The 22,169-nt window shown below is 37.1% G+C and overlaps 1 protein-coding gene across 6 annotated transcripts in view; it reads right to left on the bottom strand.

The window, feature by feature from the left end:
• CNTNAP4 (contactin associated protein family member 4) overlaps positions 1-22,169 on the bottom strand; it is a gene marked incomplete at both ends in the record, with an annotated part of 261,492 nt that overhangs the window by 93,356 nt on the left and 145,967 nt on the right. For 5 of the 6 annotated variants that reach the window (XM_082677167.1, XM_082677170.1, XM_082677172.1 and 2 more), the window contains 4 exons: positions 4,866-5,127; positions 8,238-8,381; positions 9,189-9,373; positions 9,999-10,202. In XM_082677167.1, coding sequence (XP_082533293.1) covers positions 4,866-5,127; positions 8,238-8,381; positions 9,189-9,373; positions 9,999-10,202 — 795 coding nt within the window. The remainder of the gene's footprint in view (positions 1-4,865; positions 5,128-8,237; positions 8,382-9,188; positions 9,374-9,998; positions 10,203-22,169) is intronic. The other variant, XM_082677169.1, reaches the window with a different exon arrangement.

The raw sequence follows: 22,169 nt of genomic DNA, 5'->3' as shown, positions 1-22,169 counted from the left end.
GAAATGAAAGATGATACCAACAGATGGAGAGATCTACCATGTTCTTGGATTGGAAGAATCAACATTGTGGAAATGACTCTACTAGCCAAAGCACTCTACAGATTCAATGCAATCCCTATCAAACTACAAATGGCATTTTTCACAGAACTAGAACAAAAAATTTCACAATTCATATGGAAACACAAAAGACCCCGAATAGGCATAGCATTCTTGAGAAAGAAAAACAGAGCTGGAGGAATCAGGCTCCTGGACTTCAGACTATACTACAAAGCTACAGTAATCAAGACAGTATGGTACTGGCACAGAAACAGAAATATAGATCAATGGAACAGGATAGAAAGCCCAGAGATAAATGCACGCACATATGATCACCTTATTTTTGATAATGGGGCAAGAATACACAATGGAAAAAAGTCTCTTCAATAAATGGTGCTGGGAAAACTGGACAGCTACATGTAAAAGAATGAAATTAGAACACTCCCTAACACAACACACAAAAATAAACTCAAAATGGATTAAAGACCTACATGTAAGGCCAGAAACTATCAAACTCTTAGAGGAAAACATAGGCAGAACACTCTATGACATAAATCACAGCAAGATCCTTTTTGACCAGCCTCCTAGAGAAATGGAAATAAAAACTAAAATAAACAAATCGGACCTAATGAAACTTAAAAGCTTTTGCATAGCAAAGGAAACCATAAACAATACAAAAAGACAACTCACAGAATGGGAGAAAATATTTGCAAATGAAGCAACTGACAAAGGATTAATCTCCAAAATTTATAAGCAGTTCATGCAGCTCAATAAAAACACAAACAACCCAATCCAAAAATGGGCAGAAGACCTGAACAGACATTTCTGCAAAGAAGATATACAGATTGCCAACAAACACATGAAAGAATGCTCAACATCATTAATCATTAGAGAAATGCAAATCAAAACTACAATGAGGTATCACCTCACACTGGTCGGAATGGCCATCATCACAAATATCTACAAACAAATGCTGGAGAAGGTGTGGAGAAAAGGGAACCCTTTTGCACTGTTGGTGGGAATGTAAATTTATACACACTATGGAGAACAGTATGGAGGTTCCTTAAAAAACTAAAAATACAACTTCCATATGACGCAGCAATGCCACTACTGGGCATATACCCTGAGAAAACCATAATTCAAAAAGAGTCATTTACTACAATGTTCATTGCAGCACTATTTACAATAGCCAGGACATGGAAGCAACCTAAGTGTCCATTGACAGGTGAATGGATAAAGAAGATGTGGCACATATATACAATGGAATATTACTTACCCATAAAAAGAAATGAAATTGAGTTATTTGTAGTGAAGTGGATGGACCTAGAGTCTGTCATACGGAGTGAAGAAAGTCAGAAAGAGAAAAACAAATACCGTATGCTAACACATATATATGGGAAAAAAAAAGGTTATGAAGAATCTAGGAGCAGGACAGGAATAAAGATGCAGACCTACTAGAGAATGGACTTGAGGACATGGGGAGGGGGAAGGGTAAGCTGGGACAAAGTGAGAGAGCAGCATGGACATATATACACTACCAAACGTAAAACAGATAGCTAGTGGGAAGCAGTCGCATAGCAGAGGGAGATCAGCTCGGTGCTTTGTGACCACCTAGAGGGGTGGGATAGGGAGGGTGGGAGGGAGACGCAAGAGGGAAGAGATATGGGAACATATGTATATGTATAGCTGATTCACTTTGTTATACAGCAGGAACTAATACACCATTGTAAAGTAATTATACTCCAATAAAGATGTTTAAAAAATAAATAAAATAAACAGAAAATAAATAAATAAATAAATGTTATAGTTCTGGGAGGAGAATTTTATATTTAACTTTAAGAAAAAAAAAAAAGACCTAGTGGCAGGACAGGAATAAATATGCAGAAGTAGAGAATGGACTTGAGGACACGGGGAGGGGGAAGGGTAAGCTGGGACGAAGTGAGAGAGTGGCATGGACATATATACACTACCAAACGTAAAATAGAGAGCTAGTGGGAAGCAGCCACATAGCACAGGGAGATCAGCTCGGTGCTTTGTGCCCACCTAGAGGGGTGGGATAGGGAGGGTGGGAGGGAGACGCAAGAGTGTGGGAGGGAGACGCAAGAGGGAAGGGATATAGGGATATATGCTTATGTATAGGTGGTTCACTTTGTTATACAGCAGAAACTAACACACCATTGTAAAGCAATTACACTCCAATAAAGATGTTTAAAAAGAAACATCTCAAATACTGTAAGGCTGCATCTGCCAGTCCCTGCCCATGGGAGCAAGAAGCTTGTTTTCAGGCCTGATTTTCACCTTTAGGCAAAAGCAACAGCAGAAATGTAAAACTCATAGCAGCAATCTCAAATTTGACAATAAATAACTTGTTTTAAACAGGAAAATATAACCGTATTGTTCGTTAGGTTCTTGATCTGAATGATTTTTGCTTTGCCATCTATGAAGGTGACAGAGACTGACAACATTTTATGTCATGAGTGATTTTGTAGTGCTGCTAATATGTCTTATGATTTAGACTACTATAATATCCTTAATATTTCAAAAATGACTGAGGCTGGCATAGTATTTTTTTTTTTTTCGGTACGCGGGCCTCTCACTGCTGTGGCCTCTCCCGTTGCGGAGCACAGGCTCCGGACGCGCAGGCTCAGTGGCCATGGCTCACGGGCCCAGCCGCTCCGCGGCACGTGGGATCCTCCCGGACCAGGGCACGAACCCGTGTCCCCTGTATTGGCAGGCGGACTCTCAACCCTTCCCTGCGCCACCAGGGAAGCCCTGGCATAGTATTTTTGAACCTTTCCAAATGACGATTTGTAAAACTACATCACATTAAAAATTTAGCCTGATAATTCAAACATCTGCACAATTCCATTCTTCCTCAACATAATATAAATTTTTATTCTATTGTAAAAAGCATAAAAACTCTATGCTTTGAAAACCTGTAAGATTAATAATTTATATCTCCAGTAGCAAAGAAAAATTGAGCCATCCTTATAGAATGGAATGATTTAGTATATGATACTCACCCACCAATAATAGGTCATCCATTCTCTTCCGAGTCATTATGATACAACCTGACAACTGATTTAATTATCGAACACTGTACCTGAGAAAGTCTTCTCCTATGAGAGAAACAAATGGACCCCTCACCCATACCATTTAAATAGCCCACCATCCAATGCAAAATGTACTTTCCTCACCGAAACTAGCAAAAATTAATACTTTAAAAGAAACTAGAAAGATGGGAATGGGGGAGTTGGTGTGTAAAGTCCTACTTGTGTTATCTGAAGTGTAACAATTTTAATATATTGACTTTCGTATTTTGTCGAGGATCCTTGTTATTAGCTACGGGCACAGTCACACAAAGTCATATGATGTCATAATAGATGACAGTGTACACGGATTTAAACATTAATTTTTAAAATCATTTGGGGTAGTCTAGATAGACTTACACCTAGTATTTTATTAAATTTATATGCCTGTAAAGTATTTAGAAATGAACCAGCTTCATGGGGCTCAGTACAATAACGCTGTACTGAAGCAGCTTCTTTAAGATGCTGAAAATTAGGCTGTGAATATAACCACCCCAGAGGATGTCAAATAACATCACAATAAACTACACATTAATAGCAAGCTTACATTTTTAGCACCTCATTTTAGGGAGGCTATTAATTAGTAATATGACACTGATTATTTTATTTCCTTTTGTCAAGCCTGCAAATCTACCACATTTTGAGTATTGCATTAAAAAGTCACAGCACAGTACCTTTAAAAATGATAACTGATATTGAAGTTTCAGTTCTCACATTTAAACTACAGCAATATACGAACAACAAAATAGATACACAAAGACTAGGCATATTCATTTGTATACCTGTGTTTCTTATATTTGGTTTCTGACTGTATTTTAACTTTTATTCCTCTCCCAGTCATATTCTATTAATTTTGGTCATAGTTAATATAGATGAGTAGTACAATGGCATCTTTAAATTGTTTTTAAAGATCGTTTATTAACTTGATGTCGCAATTTACCCCAATGTGACCTCTAGTTGCTTGGCTTGGGTATTATTCCATATATATGAAAATGTGATGGAGCTCCTTTGTCAAGAATTATATAATTTTAATGAAGAGACAAAAATATCCCTCACCCAAAGCACTGACCTAAATTAGACATCAATTTTCCAGACACTCATACAGTCTCTTTAATTATATTCTAGTCATTAAAATGGTACCATATTGCCTAGAAGTGCAGAGAATTCCATTTGGTTCCCAAATGAGAGACTTTACACAAATCTTCTCCCCAAATATATGCAACACCACACAAACTACAGCAACCAGTAAAGTTAATTTGACTAAATATTTAGGTTTTACATTCACACTAATATTGAGATACAGATATAGATTCCAGAAAGACCCCTCCCCATCTCTCAAAGACCAGATAAGACTAATAATTGTGTTACACAAGACTCATCTTCCACTGAAGATATCCAGCAAACTTGGGGTCCATTTCAAAGTCTGTCATATTTTTCCCAGAACACATTTCCTCGGGATATATTGATTTACCTGGATTGGGCGAGAGGGTCATGGAAGGAAATTTCTATTGCCCCACAACTATCATTTTGGTTAATAAGAACTGCTCGTGTTGAAGACATATTTAAAAGAAAATCGGAATCGAGTTCCTCTAAGGAAGAGATAATCTTATTAACTCAAGTATTCATTTGTTAAACAAATATTAATTTTTGGGTTAAGCATAAAATTTTATGGAGAAGGGACAGAGAGATAAGGAAATCTTTCAAATGCATATACTTTGCCTGCAGGAATGCACTTATTACCTGCTGTGATGTCACTGGGTAATTTTCCTGGACGGTAGAGATTCACCTTAAGTCTTCCATCATTAAGAAAGAGGAGGAGACCCCCTGAAACCAGCTGAAGCTCACTGAATAGCAGTAGCCCCTCCTTATTCCAGGTTCGAAATTGAAAAGTGGCAGAAACTTCGTCCTCCCCGGAAGAGCCCAGCAGTGCTAAGTAACTCCTGGGGCTCAGAAAAGTCACAGGCACAGACTGTGGTTCTGAACAAGAAAACAACACATTTCCCTGAGAATAAAGTAAAAGAAAAAGCTTTAAGAATGACACTCACATCACCTTAGTGATAAAATCTGAAATACAGAGGCTGTTTATCAATCTCTAATTACCCCGATTTAAAACAACAACAAAAATTGCTATCAACATGAATATTCAAATCCTTGCCATATGTCTTAAAGGTTCTTCAAATCCAGGGATACATGGTCAGGCAAATCTTTCCCTGCGTTTTCTGGGTGAAATTATTTCCTCCCCATCTCTCAGTTCACACAGGCATCTAACTCAATGCAATTGAATTCAATAAAAAATTTATTTAAAACAACTCTTTTTTTATGTTTTACTTGGTTTTCTCTTCCCACTTATTTTACCCTTTTGCTGCCTTTGGCTTCTAACCCACCCCTTAACATAACTAACATTAATGAGCTACTGGTTTTCCTTCCATGTTTTTTCATAATTCTCTCTGTTTCCATTGACACATACAAATACATATATACACATATATATGTATATACATGTTTAAGTTATGTGTTCACTTATATGTACATTCACGTACACCTAAATGTGTTTTGAATACATATACCTACACACTAGGCATTATTTGTTTTATTAAAATAGGAGCCATGTTTTATGCTGTTTACTGTATCATGATTTTATCATTAACAAATAACTTATGGAAATCCCTTTGAGTTATCTGGCAGAAGCCTAATTCCTACTTTTATTGATTGCATAATATTTTACTACGTGAATGTTCCAATTTTAGTCAACTGTTTCCTTGTTAATGTATATTCACTTTGTTTCCAGGTTTTGCCTCTCTGAACAATGCAAGAATAAAGAACTCTGCATGCTTCTCTATGTGCTGGTATTTGCAGTTCTGCAGAAGAGGGTTCTAAATAAAGAACTATTGTATCTACATGTTTTAATAAATATTTCTAGCTTCTTCTCTGCCCACCAAAAAAAGTTAAATTCTCCACATTTCCAACAGTAGTATACAAAGGTATGCTTTTCCTACATCCTTGACAAAGATATGCTTTTCCCCACATCCTTGACAGCAATAGGTATTACATATCTTTTAAATTTGCATAAGTTCAACAACAAAATACCAGAGTGATGTATCATTCTTATTTCTCTTGCATTTACCTAACAGTATATCTAAGCATTTTTCATGAGTTTGTTGCTCTTCTGGACTCGCTTTCCTCAGAACGGTCTGTTCATACCCTCTGCCTATTTTTCATCTTTCATTTTATTAGGTTTAACATTGCATAATACAATGTAGTACTTACATTCTTTTCTGAACCATTTTTGTCTTTTTCTTATTATGTGCTTGTCATCAGATTTACATGTATTATTTCTTATCTAATGGTTTTTAGGTAGATCTTCAAGATACATTAGAATTGCATGAATTTTCATTAAAATATTGTACATGAAGGATTATTTTGCTATTAGAGTTAAATACATATTTAAGGATTAAAAAAAAAACGTAAAGGTCCGAACTATTTAGAAATAATTAGAATGTTCCTTAACAGGCTTCAGAAATCAAGATAAATGTTTTTATTTTACCCGAAAATAATCTTCAACAAATTTTCTAAATATAGATTTGAAAAGTCAATGAAATCACTTTATTTAGAAGAATACACATTGGAATTAAACTACTAGTCTTGGTTAAACAAAAACATTTGGCTATACCGTGATTCTGTTAAAAGTGAATTAGCTTTCACTGCAGACAAATACCTTGCCCCAGTGAATGAAGTAACAAAAGCAGAAGAGTGAAATAAACTGACCCATAATGTAAAGGCAATTATAAGACTAACAAACCTGGTAAAAATGGAAACATTTACCAGCTGCATTTGGACAGCTGTCTGCTACTCTACAAGCAGCAAATCCTCTTGGCAATGAAGAGTGGGTGCTAGCTGCACGAGCAGCTTCTGGAAACTCATTTTGCAATGAAACACTCACATCTATCTCTCTATAATATTTTTATTTTCCATTTAAATTCTTTTCCCTTTTTAAAAAAAAACTATTTAAAAATCTTGCTGGATGGTGTACTCATATAAATACTATCAATTCACACAGAGAATTAAGAATAAAATGTTTTGTAAGCAATAAATAATCCCATGATGTGGTTTGGGTTTTGCTGACACAACATGAGCTTACATTTACATATTCTGAATTTTGAACAATTAAAGAAATGTATTCAAAGGGATAGATGTGTCTGCTTTTCTGTCATTAAGCTGGTTAAGCTAGAAACCATGTTTCACAGAATCTCTTTTCTTGTCTTGCTCTGGTTAAAAGTTAGCCAAAAAGGGAGCTTGCATGATAGGAGTCAGAAGTGAAAGGCTGGCCGTTTTCCCCCCAAAGGTTTTCTGTGTGTGATAAAGCCCAGTGAGGGAGGATCACAGAGGGGCTGGTTTATTCCAGCTTGTCCTGGCTTTCACTCTGCTCCATCTCTTCCTCCAGACAGCTGGGCTCCACTTTCCAGCGCCTCTGATGATTGTTAAGATCCAAGTCCTAAAATAGACCCTTGTTCCTAAACTCACAGTGGTGCTGCTTCCCTGACTGAACCCTGACCGATAACAGTTGTATTTAAATTCTGCTGCATTTCCATAGAATTAGAGTATAATGCAGCCTGACCAGCACTGCTCTTGGGACAGACTGGCAGATGCAATCTTGTAAAAGTCTATTAGTTTCTTTTATTGGTTATAAATGACCATGGCAAAATACAAATTTTTCAAATGCTTCTCTAATATAGATGGATGTTATCTGACTCCAGGAACTTGGTATGCTTCCTCAGAGAGTGTGTCAGGGAGTATCTTATAAAGGAAATTACAGAGTAAGAGAAATTAGTCTCCTGGGAGTAATAATATCACAACAAAATAAATTATCAGTTGCACCAAAAAAAGGCCTGCTTTACTTCATATAAATATAAAACAATCATGCCCTATGAATTTTAAATTTTTAACATAGAATTCGTCCCTTACATGCATATTGCCAAGTAGAGAAATGTTTTTAAGGAACAAGAGTAAAGTCTAAAACATCACATCAAGTGGGAATTCAAAATGAAGCAATTGTTTTGTGTGGAAAAGCCACGCAGTTTTCCTCATTTGTTCACATGAAGACTCAAGTCTTACCATAATGATGATCTGTGGGTTCTGTTGCTTGGCCAAATCAATAACATCCACTCCATTATAATAGAGATTTTCTAAACACCCATGAAAATGTTTATGGGGGAATGACGCTGATTTTCCAGGTGCTGGAATCCCTCCAAAGCTGATCTTAGAAAGAAAAATGGCATCAATAATATTGTTTAGTGATTTTTTGATAATCTGCTTAAATAATTACGATTAGCAACTATAGCTGTAATCATCACAGATAGACCGATTTTTCAGTACCCTACACTGCCATATTGTTAATTTCAAATGGAGATTAAAAAAAATTAAGATGCATATCTTGAAACAAATTTATATGCATTCAGTTTTCACTTACACAAGAGCTTGATTATTTTTACAAGTTGCTCATCACACCTGATTTCAATATTTTTTGGTTCCTGAAGAAAAATACATCTTTATATCCATGGTAAACCTTGACAACTTTAACAATGTTACAAATTACAATGACATTTTGTTTCATATATATTTCTGGCACACATTGATATTTGTGCATTTGAACTGATTATTAATGAATCAATTAATCTATTTATTGCTACATTCTCTCCATGAATCTGCACTGTTCAGGAGTGCCCTTTACCCGCCCCTACCACCACCAATCATGCAACACATTCTGCATTTACTTGTAATGAGATCTCTTCAAGAACATTTCCTACATGTGGCAATTTGTAACTACACATTGCAGGCAAAAAAGATGACATTTCTTTGTAATAATAAATTAACGTACTGGGAGAAAGATGGAGCCTCAGTAGTACATGCACAAAATTTGCTACTTGCGTTAGGTCACCTAGAGGAACACTTCATCAGAACCTTGACTGACTCTGAACGTAGGTTTTCTATAGTGTATTTTCTTGCATGTGGCTATACCACATATATATTACAAAGTCTGCATTAATTGAAACGTAACCATCACACCTCATAATCGAGATGTAGGTAACTGAACTCTCCCTGGGCGTGGAAACGATGTCTGTGCTCATCCACTGTAAAGTTGACTTGTTTGCCCAAGCGTTGGATGAGCACGGAATGCCAGTGCTGGTCGTCCAGCAGGCTGCCCAGGGTGAGACTGATCGGGCCGTGAGTGGAGGGCAGCTTAGCTTCACCTTAGAAGAGAAAAAAATAACAGCACCATTATTCTCAGTTTAAAAAAAAGAAACAAAAGTTCCTTTTGGGGGCACCAGAGTCTCTCATGATAATTGCAATCTCTTTCCATCCACTCCATCCAAAATGCTAGTCTGAATTTACCTCAAGTTTGAATATAATATGCTCTCAACCTTGTTGTAATTTCTTCCTCTGTTAATTCTCTTTATTAGCATTACCCACCATCACACACTCATTTTCAATATAAATTTTATCTTTGCTACAACCTCATTATTTTTACTACGTCGGTATTTTTCAATGACCCATCCCTTTCATCATGATGTTTGAAAATAGCTAAGTGGTTCTGTCAGCACTATGACATTGAAAGAGGGTCTGGTACAATTTGCAAATAGGAACCATTTTTACGTGCAAGTACAATATGGGCGTATATATATGTGTGTGTGATATATATGTGTGAGATATATATACATATATATATATATATATCTCACATACATACACAAACACTTGAATGTGGAAATACAGCACCTTAATTGTTAAAAAAAGATAAGCTATAAAAGCATAAAGTTACTAAGGTGATGTCTAAATGACCAGAGATTTTTCAAGCACTTTACCCAATAGTTTTACCTGAATTAATAACTAAAAAGAGTTTTCCTCCTCTTAACTCCAGTGTGATGTGATCTCCATTTTGCCCTTGCCGGTGGAGCAGAATCCCATCGCTCTGCATAGTTTTAAATTTCAAAGAAATTATATCCTTTATTGGGCTCAGGGATTTTTGATCAAATCTGTAGAGAAGGCAACTTTTCCCATCAAGATCAACCACCTCTGATCCTAGACAAAGATATTAAAAGTCATTCTAAGGATAAATATGCTTTTCATTAAAGCATTTTAAAAGTATATGTATAGAAAGAGCATTATACTCGTACCCATACATGTATAGTTCAGCTCCAACCCAATCAAAATAATGGAAAATAAAACCACCAAATGTCTAATTCCTTCTAATTCCTGGGATTGATTCCATTTTAGTCTTTATTCACCTATTTACAAAATTCATGATCTAGAAATACATTTTGAAATGTATTCCTAATTTTCTCTTATATTATTAAAGGCTGTTTCTCATTCCATAATAAATTAGGGAAAAGGTTATAATCAATACCCATAAAACCACTTTGCATATTTCATGATCAATATATTTAATGACATTCTTGAAATATTGAAGTTAAATGGTTTTTTACCTTCTGAAAAAGTAGTTTTGAAATCTCAAAATTCTTTCTATATGGCATATATAAAAGAGATCGACACACAAATACAAACACATACATCGGACTCATCAATGCCACCTCAAGTATACATTAAACTGACCTTTGTGTTTTGTTTTATTTTATTATTTTTGTGGCTAAGTAATAGCATTTAAGAGCAATGCTATTTTCTGTCTTCTCAAGGGCACTATTGGAAAGATATTCACTTAATGACATTATAAGGGCTGTTCTGCTGCATTTGTGTCATAACTGTGACATTGACAGGTTTTTTCAGCTTTCTGACAGTGTCTTATCTACTCATTGTCAAGATCACTTTTATTCAGTTCATCTGATAAAAGATGTCATGTTATACCAGTAACATAACAGTACATCTGTCAAAATCAGTTGCACCCTGAGCAAAGAACTGATAATACTCAGAAAGCCTTGCAGTGTTTCCTACATTTCACAAGTCGAAGATTTTTTTTTTTTAAGGCAATTACCCTTGAGAGTGCATTTATGTAATAAATGAAGAGGTTAGGGAAACCCAATAAAATAGGAAGCTATTTTTCAAGTGGTTAGGTGACTTCTCCCAGTCAACAAAACGACATTACAGTTCACTCATCTTGTTTCATTCAACAAAATTATTACATCAACTTGTATGTCCAAATATGCATTTCTTTCAGATTATCCATCATATGTAATGGGAACCATTTATATTCACCACCGCCCCAAATTTTTTCCAACTATTTTATGCAGCTATCTTTTGGAAATTCAGAGGTTTGATTTTTCCACATCTTGTTAATGTGCTTATAAAAGAATTCATTCACCAAGTGCACATGAATAAACATTGCATTCTGTAGAAAGAATAATGTTAACTGAATAATTACTCCTTGTTATATAGCTGAATGAATGTGCATGGCAAAAACATAACTCTGTGACAAATACAAATAATGTGTTCTATGATAATTAGATTACAACAAATTAAGAAAAATTCCAATAAGACAGACTTTAAGTGCTGACACATTTGGAGCCATGCAGTTATCTCTGAGTTAATGCATTGCTTAAAGGCAACCATCATTATCATGATTTTATTTCAGATAAAGTCTATTTTTGGAATTAGCTACCAAGAGAATTTTTTCCCCAGTGAACGTCTAGCCTGTGATACTTCAGCCTTCTATTTCTTTTTTTCTCTCTTCTTCACTACTGTTGCTATTACATTATAATGGTCATATCAGCCTTTCATGGCACCAAGAGCTTTGTGCCTGGAATATCTCCATCAACGAAATGGGATAGTGAGAGACATATTAGACTACTGATGCCTAAAGCAATGGTATACTACTTCATCTCTTAAGTGGAAGCCACTTGGCATTTTCTCTCTTACCTATTATGTTCTTACTTCACAGGTATCACACTAAGTAGTTGGGTCCATTCATTCAATAAATATTTATTTAGCCCATCCAGTCTGAGGCCCTGTGATGGATGCTGAGATAAAAGAGGGATCAACACCAACATGGCCCTTGTCCTCATGGAACTTACATTCAGTGAAGACGGACAACAAGTAGCAAGTAAAAAAGTAAGTTCACATTCCCACCAGCAGTGCAGGAGGGTTCCCCTTTCTCCACACCCTCTCCAGCATTTATTGTTTCTAGATTTTTTGATGATGGCTATTCTGACGGGTGTGAGATGATATCTCATTGTAGTTTAGATTTGCATTTCTCTAAAGATGAGTGATGTTGAGCGTTCTTTCATGTGTTTGTTGGCAATCTGTATATTTTCTTTGGAGAAATGTCTATTTAGGTCTTCTGCCCATTTTTGGATTGGGTTGTTTGTTTTTTTGTTATTGAGTTGCATGAGCTGCTTATAAATTTTGGAGATTAATCCTTTGTCAGTTGCTGGTACAGCCACTATGGAGAACAGTATGGAGGTTCCTTAAAAAACTACAAATAGAACTACCATATGACCCAGCAATGCCACTACTGGGCATATACCCTGAGAAAACCATAATTCAAAAAGAGTCATGTACCAAAATGTTCATTGCAGCTTTATTTACAATAGCCAGGAGATGGAAACAACCTAAGTGTCCATCATCGGATGAATGGATAAAGAAGATGTGGCACATATATACAATGGAATATTACTCAGCCACAAAAAGAAACAAAATTGAGTTATTTGTAGTGAGGTGGATGGACCTAGAGTCTGTCATACAGAGTGAAGTAAGTCAGAAAGAGAAAGACAAATACCGTATGCTAACACATATATATGGAATCTAAGAAAAAAAAATGTCATGAAGAACGTAGGGGTAAGACGGGAATAAAGACACAGACCTACTAGAGAATGGACTTGAGGATATGGGGAGGGGAAGGGTAAGCTGTGACAAAGCAAGAGAGTGGTATGGACATATATACACTACCAAACGTAAAATAGCTAGCTAGTGGGAAGCAGCCGCATAGCACAGGGAGATCAGCTCGGTGCTTTGTGACCACCTGGATGGGTGGGATAGGGAGGGTGGGAGGGAGGGAGACGCAAGAGGGAAGAGATATGGGAACATATGTATATGTATAACTGATTCACTTTGTTATGAAGCAGAAACTAATACACCATTGTAAAGCAATTATACTCTAATAAAGATGTAAAAAATAAATTAATTAAAATTTTTTAAAAAAGTAAGTTCATAAACCATTACAGACCATAACAGGCATTCTGATCAAGATTAAAAGAAGCCTGGGGTCACTTTAATTAAGGTAGTTGGGAAAGCTCAGTTCTCAGGTCTAGAAACCTGATGCTAAAGCAGATGGTAATCAATCATCTTCTTACTCTTGTCAGTCTTCAAGTTCTAAACTTGTCCCCATAAAATAATTACTCTTATGCTTAATTTTAAGATGGCTAGACATTCTCCCAACACATTCTCTCATTCATTATCATGAAAGGAAGCTCTGAGGATGCTGAGAAACTCCAGTGGCAGTCAGTAACTCAGCTCTCAGATTTCACATGCAATGTGAACAATACCCTTTGGGAAAAAAAGCTAAATATAATTCAGAATGTAAGTACAATGTCAGTACGGGGAAACTTCAAGTTATATCCGTGTAATATATGTACAAGGATTCCCATAAAACAAAGGAATTCAGGATGCTCCCTATCAGTATTACTTTAGATAGAAAACTCACTTATAAACGCTATTTACAGAACTTATCTGATATATAAAAAGCATGCGATTTTAAACAATCATCATAAAACGTTGTGCTATGATAAATACAGTTAACGATATAAAAATCTGGAACTATCTGAAAAAAAATAATCTTTTGAGAGACAGAGGGAGAGAGAGGAAGAGAGTATCTGAATTTTCTCCAAGGATGCTGGTGGGAGAGACAGGTCTCTCTTGGAACTGATATTACCACTGTTAAGAAAATTGAAAAAGCTGGAAAATAAATCAAAGGAATAACTTCATGTCCTCTCAATGTCATGCTGGAGCTTTTTAAAAGAAGCCCGTCTAATTAATTCTAGGTGAATTCACAAATATCTTATTTTACTATTTATTACTGATGAGGGCCAGTCTCTAAGTTACATGTTAATTTATAGTTTTGTTTTGTTTTGTTTTCCCAGTAGAGATGCAAATAACTTCCGTCAGATAGAAAATATATCCCCAAAGGTTATGGTTTTATTGCCCTGTTGGACATTAAACATTTGTGTACTTAACCTAGTGATAGTAATTCAACATTCTTTTTTCCAGCTTTTAGGAACCACTTGCATTCTTGGCCTATGGCCCCTTCCTTCTTGTATAGGACCAGCATCATAGCATCTTCAAATTTCTCTCTTTCTCATTATCTCTCATGTTTGCATTCACAGTCACATCTCCTTCTCTAACTCTGATCCTGTCACCTCTCTTTTATAAGGATCCCTGTGACTACACTGGGTCCACCTGGATAATCCAGGATAATCTCCCCAACTCAAGACCCGTAACTTAATCACAACTGTAAAGTACCTTTGTCATATAATGTAACATATTTACGGTTACAGAGCATTATCATATCACAGCAAGTTACCTGCTCTCTTTGTCCCTGTTCCTTCATCTGTAACATGGGAATAATAGTACATTCTTTCTTTAAGTGAAGTATAGGTGATTTACAATATTTTATTAATAACAGTATATTCTTCATAGGTCTGTTGTATGAATGCATATCTACACAATTTTTGGAAGTTGCTAGCATATAATTAGAATTCAATAAATTGTTAACTACTATTAATGCTATTACTTATTAGAACACTGGGCAGGGAAAGAGGGATAGCAAAAATAGTTTAATAAATACATTTGGTGTGTTTATTTTTTAAAAGTGGACTCTAAAAAATAATGAATTTCTGAAGTGCACAAGAAATGCTCAATTACCAATGTCATTGCCAGGTTATGCAGCAATAATGATTTTGAGCCATCTGTGGGTTCTGTGGCTTTTTCTCTGTCTGTCAGCAAATGCCTGAGCTGACTCACCATGGCAATTGTCGGTGACCTGAATCCTCCTCAGTGAATACCTCCATCTCAAATCTTCTCATTTAGAGCAGGAAGCAAGGAAAGAGGTGGCTCACAAGGATTGCAGGCCCTACTCTCATTATCAATTCTCCCCGTGACCCTGGGAAAGAGATGTAGCCTGCTTGATTTGCATGGTTCAGAAATATAATCTCCCATAGAATACAGAGTTTTCTGAAAGAAAAGATTCCTATTTCTTTCAGGGAGTTGTGTGAGAAGTGGAATTGCTGAAACACATATCCTGCGCTCCTTCTGCAGCACATATTTATGGAGACCTTTCCGCGAACACAGTGGAAGACACAGTAATGCATAACACGAAGAGCATTTTTTTTTCCAGGAGCTTACGGTCTAGCAGGGAAGACACACGTCCCTGAGATGTGATTATTCATGCTTCACTTCTGCATCAGGGCTGGGTCCCGAACGATTTCTAACACGTGCAGGAGGAGTTGAACCTCAGCCTCAGAGAAGGACGTTAACTAAAGGGCAGAAATGCTTCACCTCCGTGAGCAGCAAACTGCTTTTCTACCTCTGCATGTTTCACATGCAAACACACTCCTCATTGTCATAGCTTCCACTTGACCCAGTACCGTTCCCTCTCCTTTGCATCCTATCCCTGCTCCAGAAGTTTGAGGCTTCTCCAATTGTGAGGGGTTGACATTTGAAAAAGCAATGTCTTCCCCACCCTGTAAGTGAATTACTAAGAAAAACACATCCAAGAGCATGATTTCTCAAATTGGGGTCCGTGGTCACACCACGTGAGAATCACCTAAGGAGAATCTCTTGTGGCCTCCATAAACGTTCAGCAAACATCCTGCGCCCTGCCTGATGTCCGCTAATTTAGAATCTCTGAAAGACAACCCAAGAGTATAGGTTCCTGAGTGATCTTGAGGCAGACGACAGCATAAGGGTTATTTGACAAGAGGAAGAGGTAGCTTACAGAAACCTGTTCTCTGAAAATGAACAACCTCATTGCATACTGAATTGTACCATGGAAAACAAAACTGGTTTATTTATCTATACCATAGGTGGTACTTGCAGAAAATTGTGGAGGTGGTAGTGACTTGTCCCTGAAATGTCTTTCAGGGAGAATTGGATTCTGTGAGTTAAACCATGAATCATAGCATTATTGATGAGATCAGTTGACTAAGAAACTTAAAAGAGAAAAATTGGAATAGAAAATGCATGAAATGGAAAACAAATCATTAAAAATAGAAAATTCACTTTATTGAAGGTCATGAAAGAGTTCTTGAAAAAGACATGAGACTCTTCTAATAATTCTTTGGGAATCATCCCAAAAACACAAATAGAAAAAGAGTGCTACCACTAGAGAAAACAGCTATGGACCAAACGCTTCTGGGCTAAATTGAATTCAGTATTAAACACTGATCATAGTGCCTCTCTATTTAAAAATTACTACCTATGAATCACTAAACAAACAGAGGTCCAATTTTGACTTCTAAAAAACATTAATCAGACTGAGTCACTGTTAAACTATTATATAGTGAAATATTAAAGCTACAGCATGATGTATAGGCACGTGAGATCTGCATAACAGAATTGTGCTTTTAAAGAGATGGAGAGGAGAGACCAAGCGCTTGAGAAATCAACAGGAAATGGTTGTTCTATTTTTGCATAGTAGCATAAAAGAACGTAGAATGATTTAAGGGACTCTCAGGTTTAAAACAACTAAAATTAATATGGTAAAAAGGAAGAAGGCACAGGATCAAATGCTGTATATAACCACAGGGAAAAGATGACTTTACTATCATGGTTTTTGCTTTGTTTTGTTTCCAGTACGTGGGCCTCTCACTGCTGTGGCCTCTCCCGCTGCGGAGCACAGGCTGCGGACGCGCAGGCTCAGCAGCCATGGCTTACAGGCCCAGCCGCTCTGCGGCATGTGTGATCTTCCCGGACCAGGGCACGAACCCGTGTCCCCTGCATCAGCAGGCGGACTCTCAACCACTGTGCCACCAGGGAAGTCCACTATCATGGCTTTAAACAAACTGAGTTAAGGTCAGTGATAACACTCCAGGAGGTTATGGGAGCAAACATCATCATGGCCACTTACATATCAATTTAAATTAACCTTTTAAATAGATTTGAAATCGGTAACATCTACTTCATCAAGGATGCTGGAGTGTATCATTGGAGGATGTAAGCTGGATTTCTGTTTCTAATATTTATTTGTTATTTTTGTGATGTCACAGAAATCACTTAAGTGCCAATTCTCAATTTCCTTATTTGGAATATGTGGAGAATAATTCCAACCTTTCATGCTATACCAAAAAAGCTGTTGGCACCCGAGGGAAATATCAAAATGCCTTGACAGTTATTATTTGGAATGCTATTATTATCATTTTAATAATAACAACTTTTGAAATTTCATACGTTCATCTCAGAGATATTTCTCTTTTCGTCAGTTGCTACTGCTTGAGGATAATAAATTTGGATGTTTACATATTTATTCATTTTTTGGTTTATATCGTGGCTAATCAGATATTTTTCTTAATACCTCCGCTTAACAAATAGTTACTGAACGTTTACTGTGCCAAGCTCTACAGTAGGAGGCTGTGTAACAGGGAACACATTCCATCCTCATGGATCCTCCAATCAGAAGGAAAAGAAAGACATCACACAACTCATCCCATCGGAACAGATGTTTTTACAAATTGTTAAGTGGAACTTGAAGGAAAAGGACAGGGTAATATCAGAGGTTTGAGCAGAAAGGTCTAAATTAGGTTGTTGATTAGGGACAACATCTCTGAGGAAATGATATTTAAGCTGAGTAGATCACCACCTATGAGAACATCGAGGGTCAGGAAAGGAAGAGATGGTGGGGGGAGAAGAGGGTGAGAAGAGCTGGGAGGGTGGGAGAGTCTGGAGAGGGATGGATGGTGTGGCGGAAACTAAATGGAAGAGATCCACAGGGAGCTGAATTACTGGCAGATCACCTTGACCCTGTGAAAGCTTGGTTCCAGGTTTTTCTTGGACAGGTCTATTTAGGATTTGTCCTTAGTCCCAGGACGTAACAATTGGTCCTCAGTTACGGTGTTTATTCCTAAGACAATGCCTTTCTGGCTTTTCAGGTAAAAGCCCAAAGTGTTTAACAAGTCTCTCTAAATTGGCAGAACTTGGACTCCAAAGGTATCCTTCCCGGAACTAGGCAGATGCTGGATGAAGTCCTCAGGACTTGAATCTCCCAGCTCTTGCTTTTGCCTGGTGCATAGTGGGCATGGGTAAGTCAGGAATCAGGCAAGGATTTAAGGGGAATGTGTAAGAAGGAGTCAGGGCTCTCCCTCTCTGATGCTCTCCTTTTCAGTATTCCACCCTAAATTTCTAATCACTCTGGCAACCTTGAACTCTGACCTCTGTCTCCTCAGTCAAGTAAAATCAGGCTACTTGCTGCTTGAGTATTATGATGCTCTTAGGAAAAAGTCAGTTAAATATGGATCTCCAGGAGTTTGCCTTCCATCTTTCAAGAATCAAGTCCTCTCAAGTTGCTGCCTGTTTTGAGTTGAATTTCAAAGCCCTGAAGCATTTTTTTAAATGTATTTTATCCAGCCACTATAATTGCTGTGGGCAGCAAGATAGTCCAATAAAAGCTACTCTGTTATGACTGGTACCTAAAAGCAAATCTCTCTTTTTTTGTAAAATTTTATAACTATTGACTTGTCCATTAATTTATTTAGGATTGCAAAATGGGCATATATTGATTCTACTACTCCTCGTTTATTTATATAAGTATAACTTTAAAGAAAAATTCCCTCTAATCTTCTATTTGATTACCTTGAGGTCCAGATCACATAGGAAGAGTAGGATGCTTGATGTTTTCTCTTCATTTATTAGCTTTCAAAATAATGAGTCGATTCCTTAATAGTTCTCCTAGGTGACCAATGAGGGTTCTTTTTTTAGTATTATCATGAACCCATTCACTTAAATATAGTTAATATGCTTCAAAACTGCAGCTACTATCTTCATTGATGCTAAAATATTTCCATCTTTGGTCAGTGAGAGCCCCTTCAGTTGGCTGAGTTCTTTTGACATTATTCTGGTGGGTTTTCATAGTCTCCTTATTTTCTGGCATTCTAAAAGCTAACCTCATTTTAATTTTAATATAACTTCACGTATCATCAAATTAAAATCTTAAGACTATAAACTTTGCAAAGAATTAGAATTTATCCACTTTGATTTTAGGCCAACATGAATCCATCTTCTTTTTAAGCTCTGACATCAAATAGGATCCCTCAGCTACAGTATTAGCTGATAAACAATCTGAGAGCAGGGACTGTATTTAAAGCACCTTGTCAAGATCTTATGTTGACATGTTGGAGCTGCTTAATAAGTAGGTATTGGATTCAATCACAACTATTCTTTAGGGTAAATCTAACACCTTTCCTGCTTTTCCTTTTTCCCCAATCCAACAAGTGGTGTGAGAGAGCTGCATCCTGAGTAGACAGAAGGCTATTACTTAGTTTTCTTTCAGTATTTTTTCACCCAGACAAACAGTTGCACTTTTCACGTTACTTTCTTATATTTCCTACTAATAATTTTCTAAATGGAAATCTACAGATGTAAGTAGTTCCAACTTCCAGTATTTTTTACGTCATGAAATGCATACTCTTATTTTAAGTTAACATGAATTTTGTAATTTCTGACTTATTTCCATTTACTAAATAGAATCCATAATTTTCTCTCATACAGTCTGCATTTAAGCAAATAAACATAATAGTGCAACGCTTCTGTACATTTCTGCTCTGCCAATCCTCTCACTCAGTTTTCCCTGGGCTCTGTGCCGGATCTTTAATGGACTGAATATGACACTTGGATGATGGGAAAAGCCTTCCTGAATTTCCCCAGACCTGCCCCCATTCATTCATCTATTTGTCCAGAGGACTAATATCAAAAAAGGACCATCCGATTTCAATACAGTATAATGTGTGTATGATGTGACCAGGAGCAGAACACATCCTCTGACCTAAACAGGAAGCACTAGAGAAGTTGTCAGAAACAGTGATTTCTATGCAGAGAAAAGACAATGAGTAAAAGAATTATCTAGGTAGGGAAATGAAGGCTAGATGTGTGGTGATCGCCCTATGCTTCTTGAAAAGATCCTAAGACTAGAAAAATCATGAAATCACAGCACTTCAAATAAACTGTAATTATTTCACTACAGCCGGGCAGTTGCATGCTTTTATTCTGCTGAGGATGAGGAAGGAGAGATCGTGGATCGAAAAATGAGAGTGTTTACACAACAGCTAGAGAAAAGAAACTAAGAATCTATACTCAGGGCGATTGCTTCAGCAATTCACCCACCATTAACCATTATCCCCTGTGGCTTAATTGCTACTTCTTAAGCACTCCTCAGACTCACTCACTTGCACCCAGTTATTTTCCTTTCTTGCCTTTGTTTATCATTGTTTACCCTTTGGGACACACTGAGCAGAGTAGTAGTTCTTCATCATCAAACACTGTCTTTTCTTTTTCTTTCTTCCACAAGTTATTTCCTTATCTACACCTCTTGTCTAGATCTGTAAACATGTTCACAGTGGCTATGGCCAAGACATCTGAAATTTATACTTTCCCTTTGAACCCATAAAATTTAGCTTCTGCTTCTCTCATTACTCAGGAAACAACGTCAGGTCTACCGACATAAAAGTAGAACATGCTCTTTGATATGGATTTTCCATTCACTTGATGTTCCTTCAGAACAAGTTACTGTTCTAACTCAGGGTAATAAAACCGTGTGTGGTTCTCACAACAGCCACTTTCCCAGCAATATTCACAGGGGCAGCTTGCATCTATAACTTCAGCCAACACACATATTAGGCACAAGGGGCCGGGGAGGGTCTGGCATAAAAATGCACACTACCTGAAAAACAGTATAAAGGACCTGTTTTAATTATGACAAATGCATTTCTGTTTTTCAAAGACATGAGTAGTTGTACAAACATAGCTTTAAACTTTATACTTTTATTATCAACAGTAAGTGGAAAGGTTCTGATTTAATAACTAATGATATTTTATAGGTTTCAATTCTGTAACTTCACCCCAGAGGATGTGGAGTTCCAATCTTCCGTATTTCACAGTCACTTAAACTCAATGAGTCAGCGATGGAATTAATTCTCTCTCCTGCTCCCTTCCAGAACTTATTTGTTCCCCAGCGCCCCCTCCCGGTAAATGACACCACCTTGCAGACAGCTGTTCAAATCGGATAACTCAGTGCCCCCTCACATACAATCACTAAATTCTCCTGATTCAAGAGTAGCCTCAGCATACTGTGAATCTGATTCAAGTCAGGAGAACTCTGTCCTCATGGTTGGTCCTCTAGTTTGAGACTCCAGCTGTCACTTGTAGAAAGGAGTTCAGAAGCCTCCCCACTGAGCTGCTGCCTCTAATCTCTACCCCTCGTTTAGCCCTCCAATCTGTACCCCTCAGTTCAGTCTGAATGACCATTCTCAAATACAAACTGATCCGTCCAAGCAATCCTCATTCCCGTTCTTGACTAGAAGACACCCCTTCTCCTATCTGGACCATTCTCCCAGCCTCTCATGTGAAAATATCTGCACCTTAATTTCAAAACCTATTTCCGTAAACTTTCTCATACTAACCTCAATTCATCAATCACGTTATTCCTAACACCCTACACTAACGCTACCATATTTTGCATTGAGTCTGTGTAATTTTTATGACATTGCACATTCTCATCTTAAAGAAAAAATGTATTACTTTAAATTCCTCCCTATACCCAACAGCTAGTAGACTTCTCTTTCAGCAAGTGTCAACAGACATTTAAAGGATGAACACATGTATGATTCATCACGAGTACTGGTTTTGGAAGGTGATGGATCTGATTTTAAATCCTAGGTCTAACACAGGCTGTGTAATCCCAAAGTTCTTAATTTCTCTAAGTCCACTTTCGTCCGTGTCAGGAGACTTGAAGCACCCTGGTATACAACATTCTTGAGTGAGTCACTTAGGCAAAGCCCACCCAAAAGTCATATTAACTTGGTGCAGGCAATGGGAACACACAAGCTGGCAGGTTGG

Source organism: Grampus griseus (assembly GCF_964374135.1).
Source record: "Grampus griseus genome assembly, chromosome: 19".
Lineage (NCBI taxonomy): Eukaryota > Metazoa > Chordata > Mammalia > Artiodactyla > Delphinidae > Grampus > Grampus griseus.
Note: the sequence above shows the minus strand (reverse complement) of the source record. Positions and strands in the feature narration are given on the sequence as shown.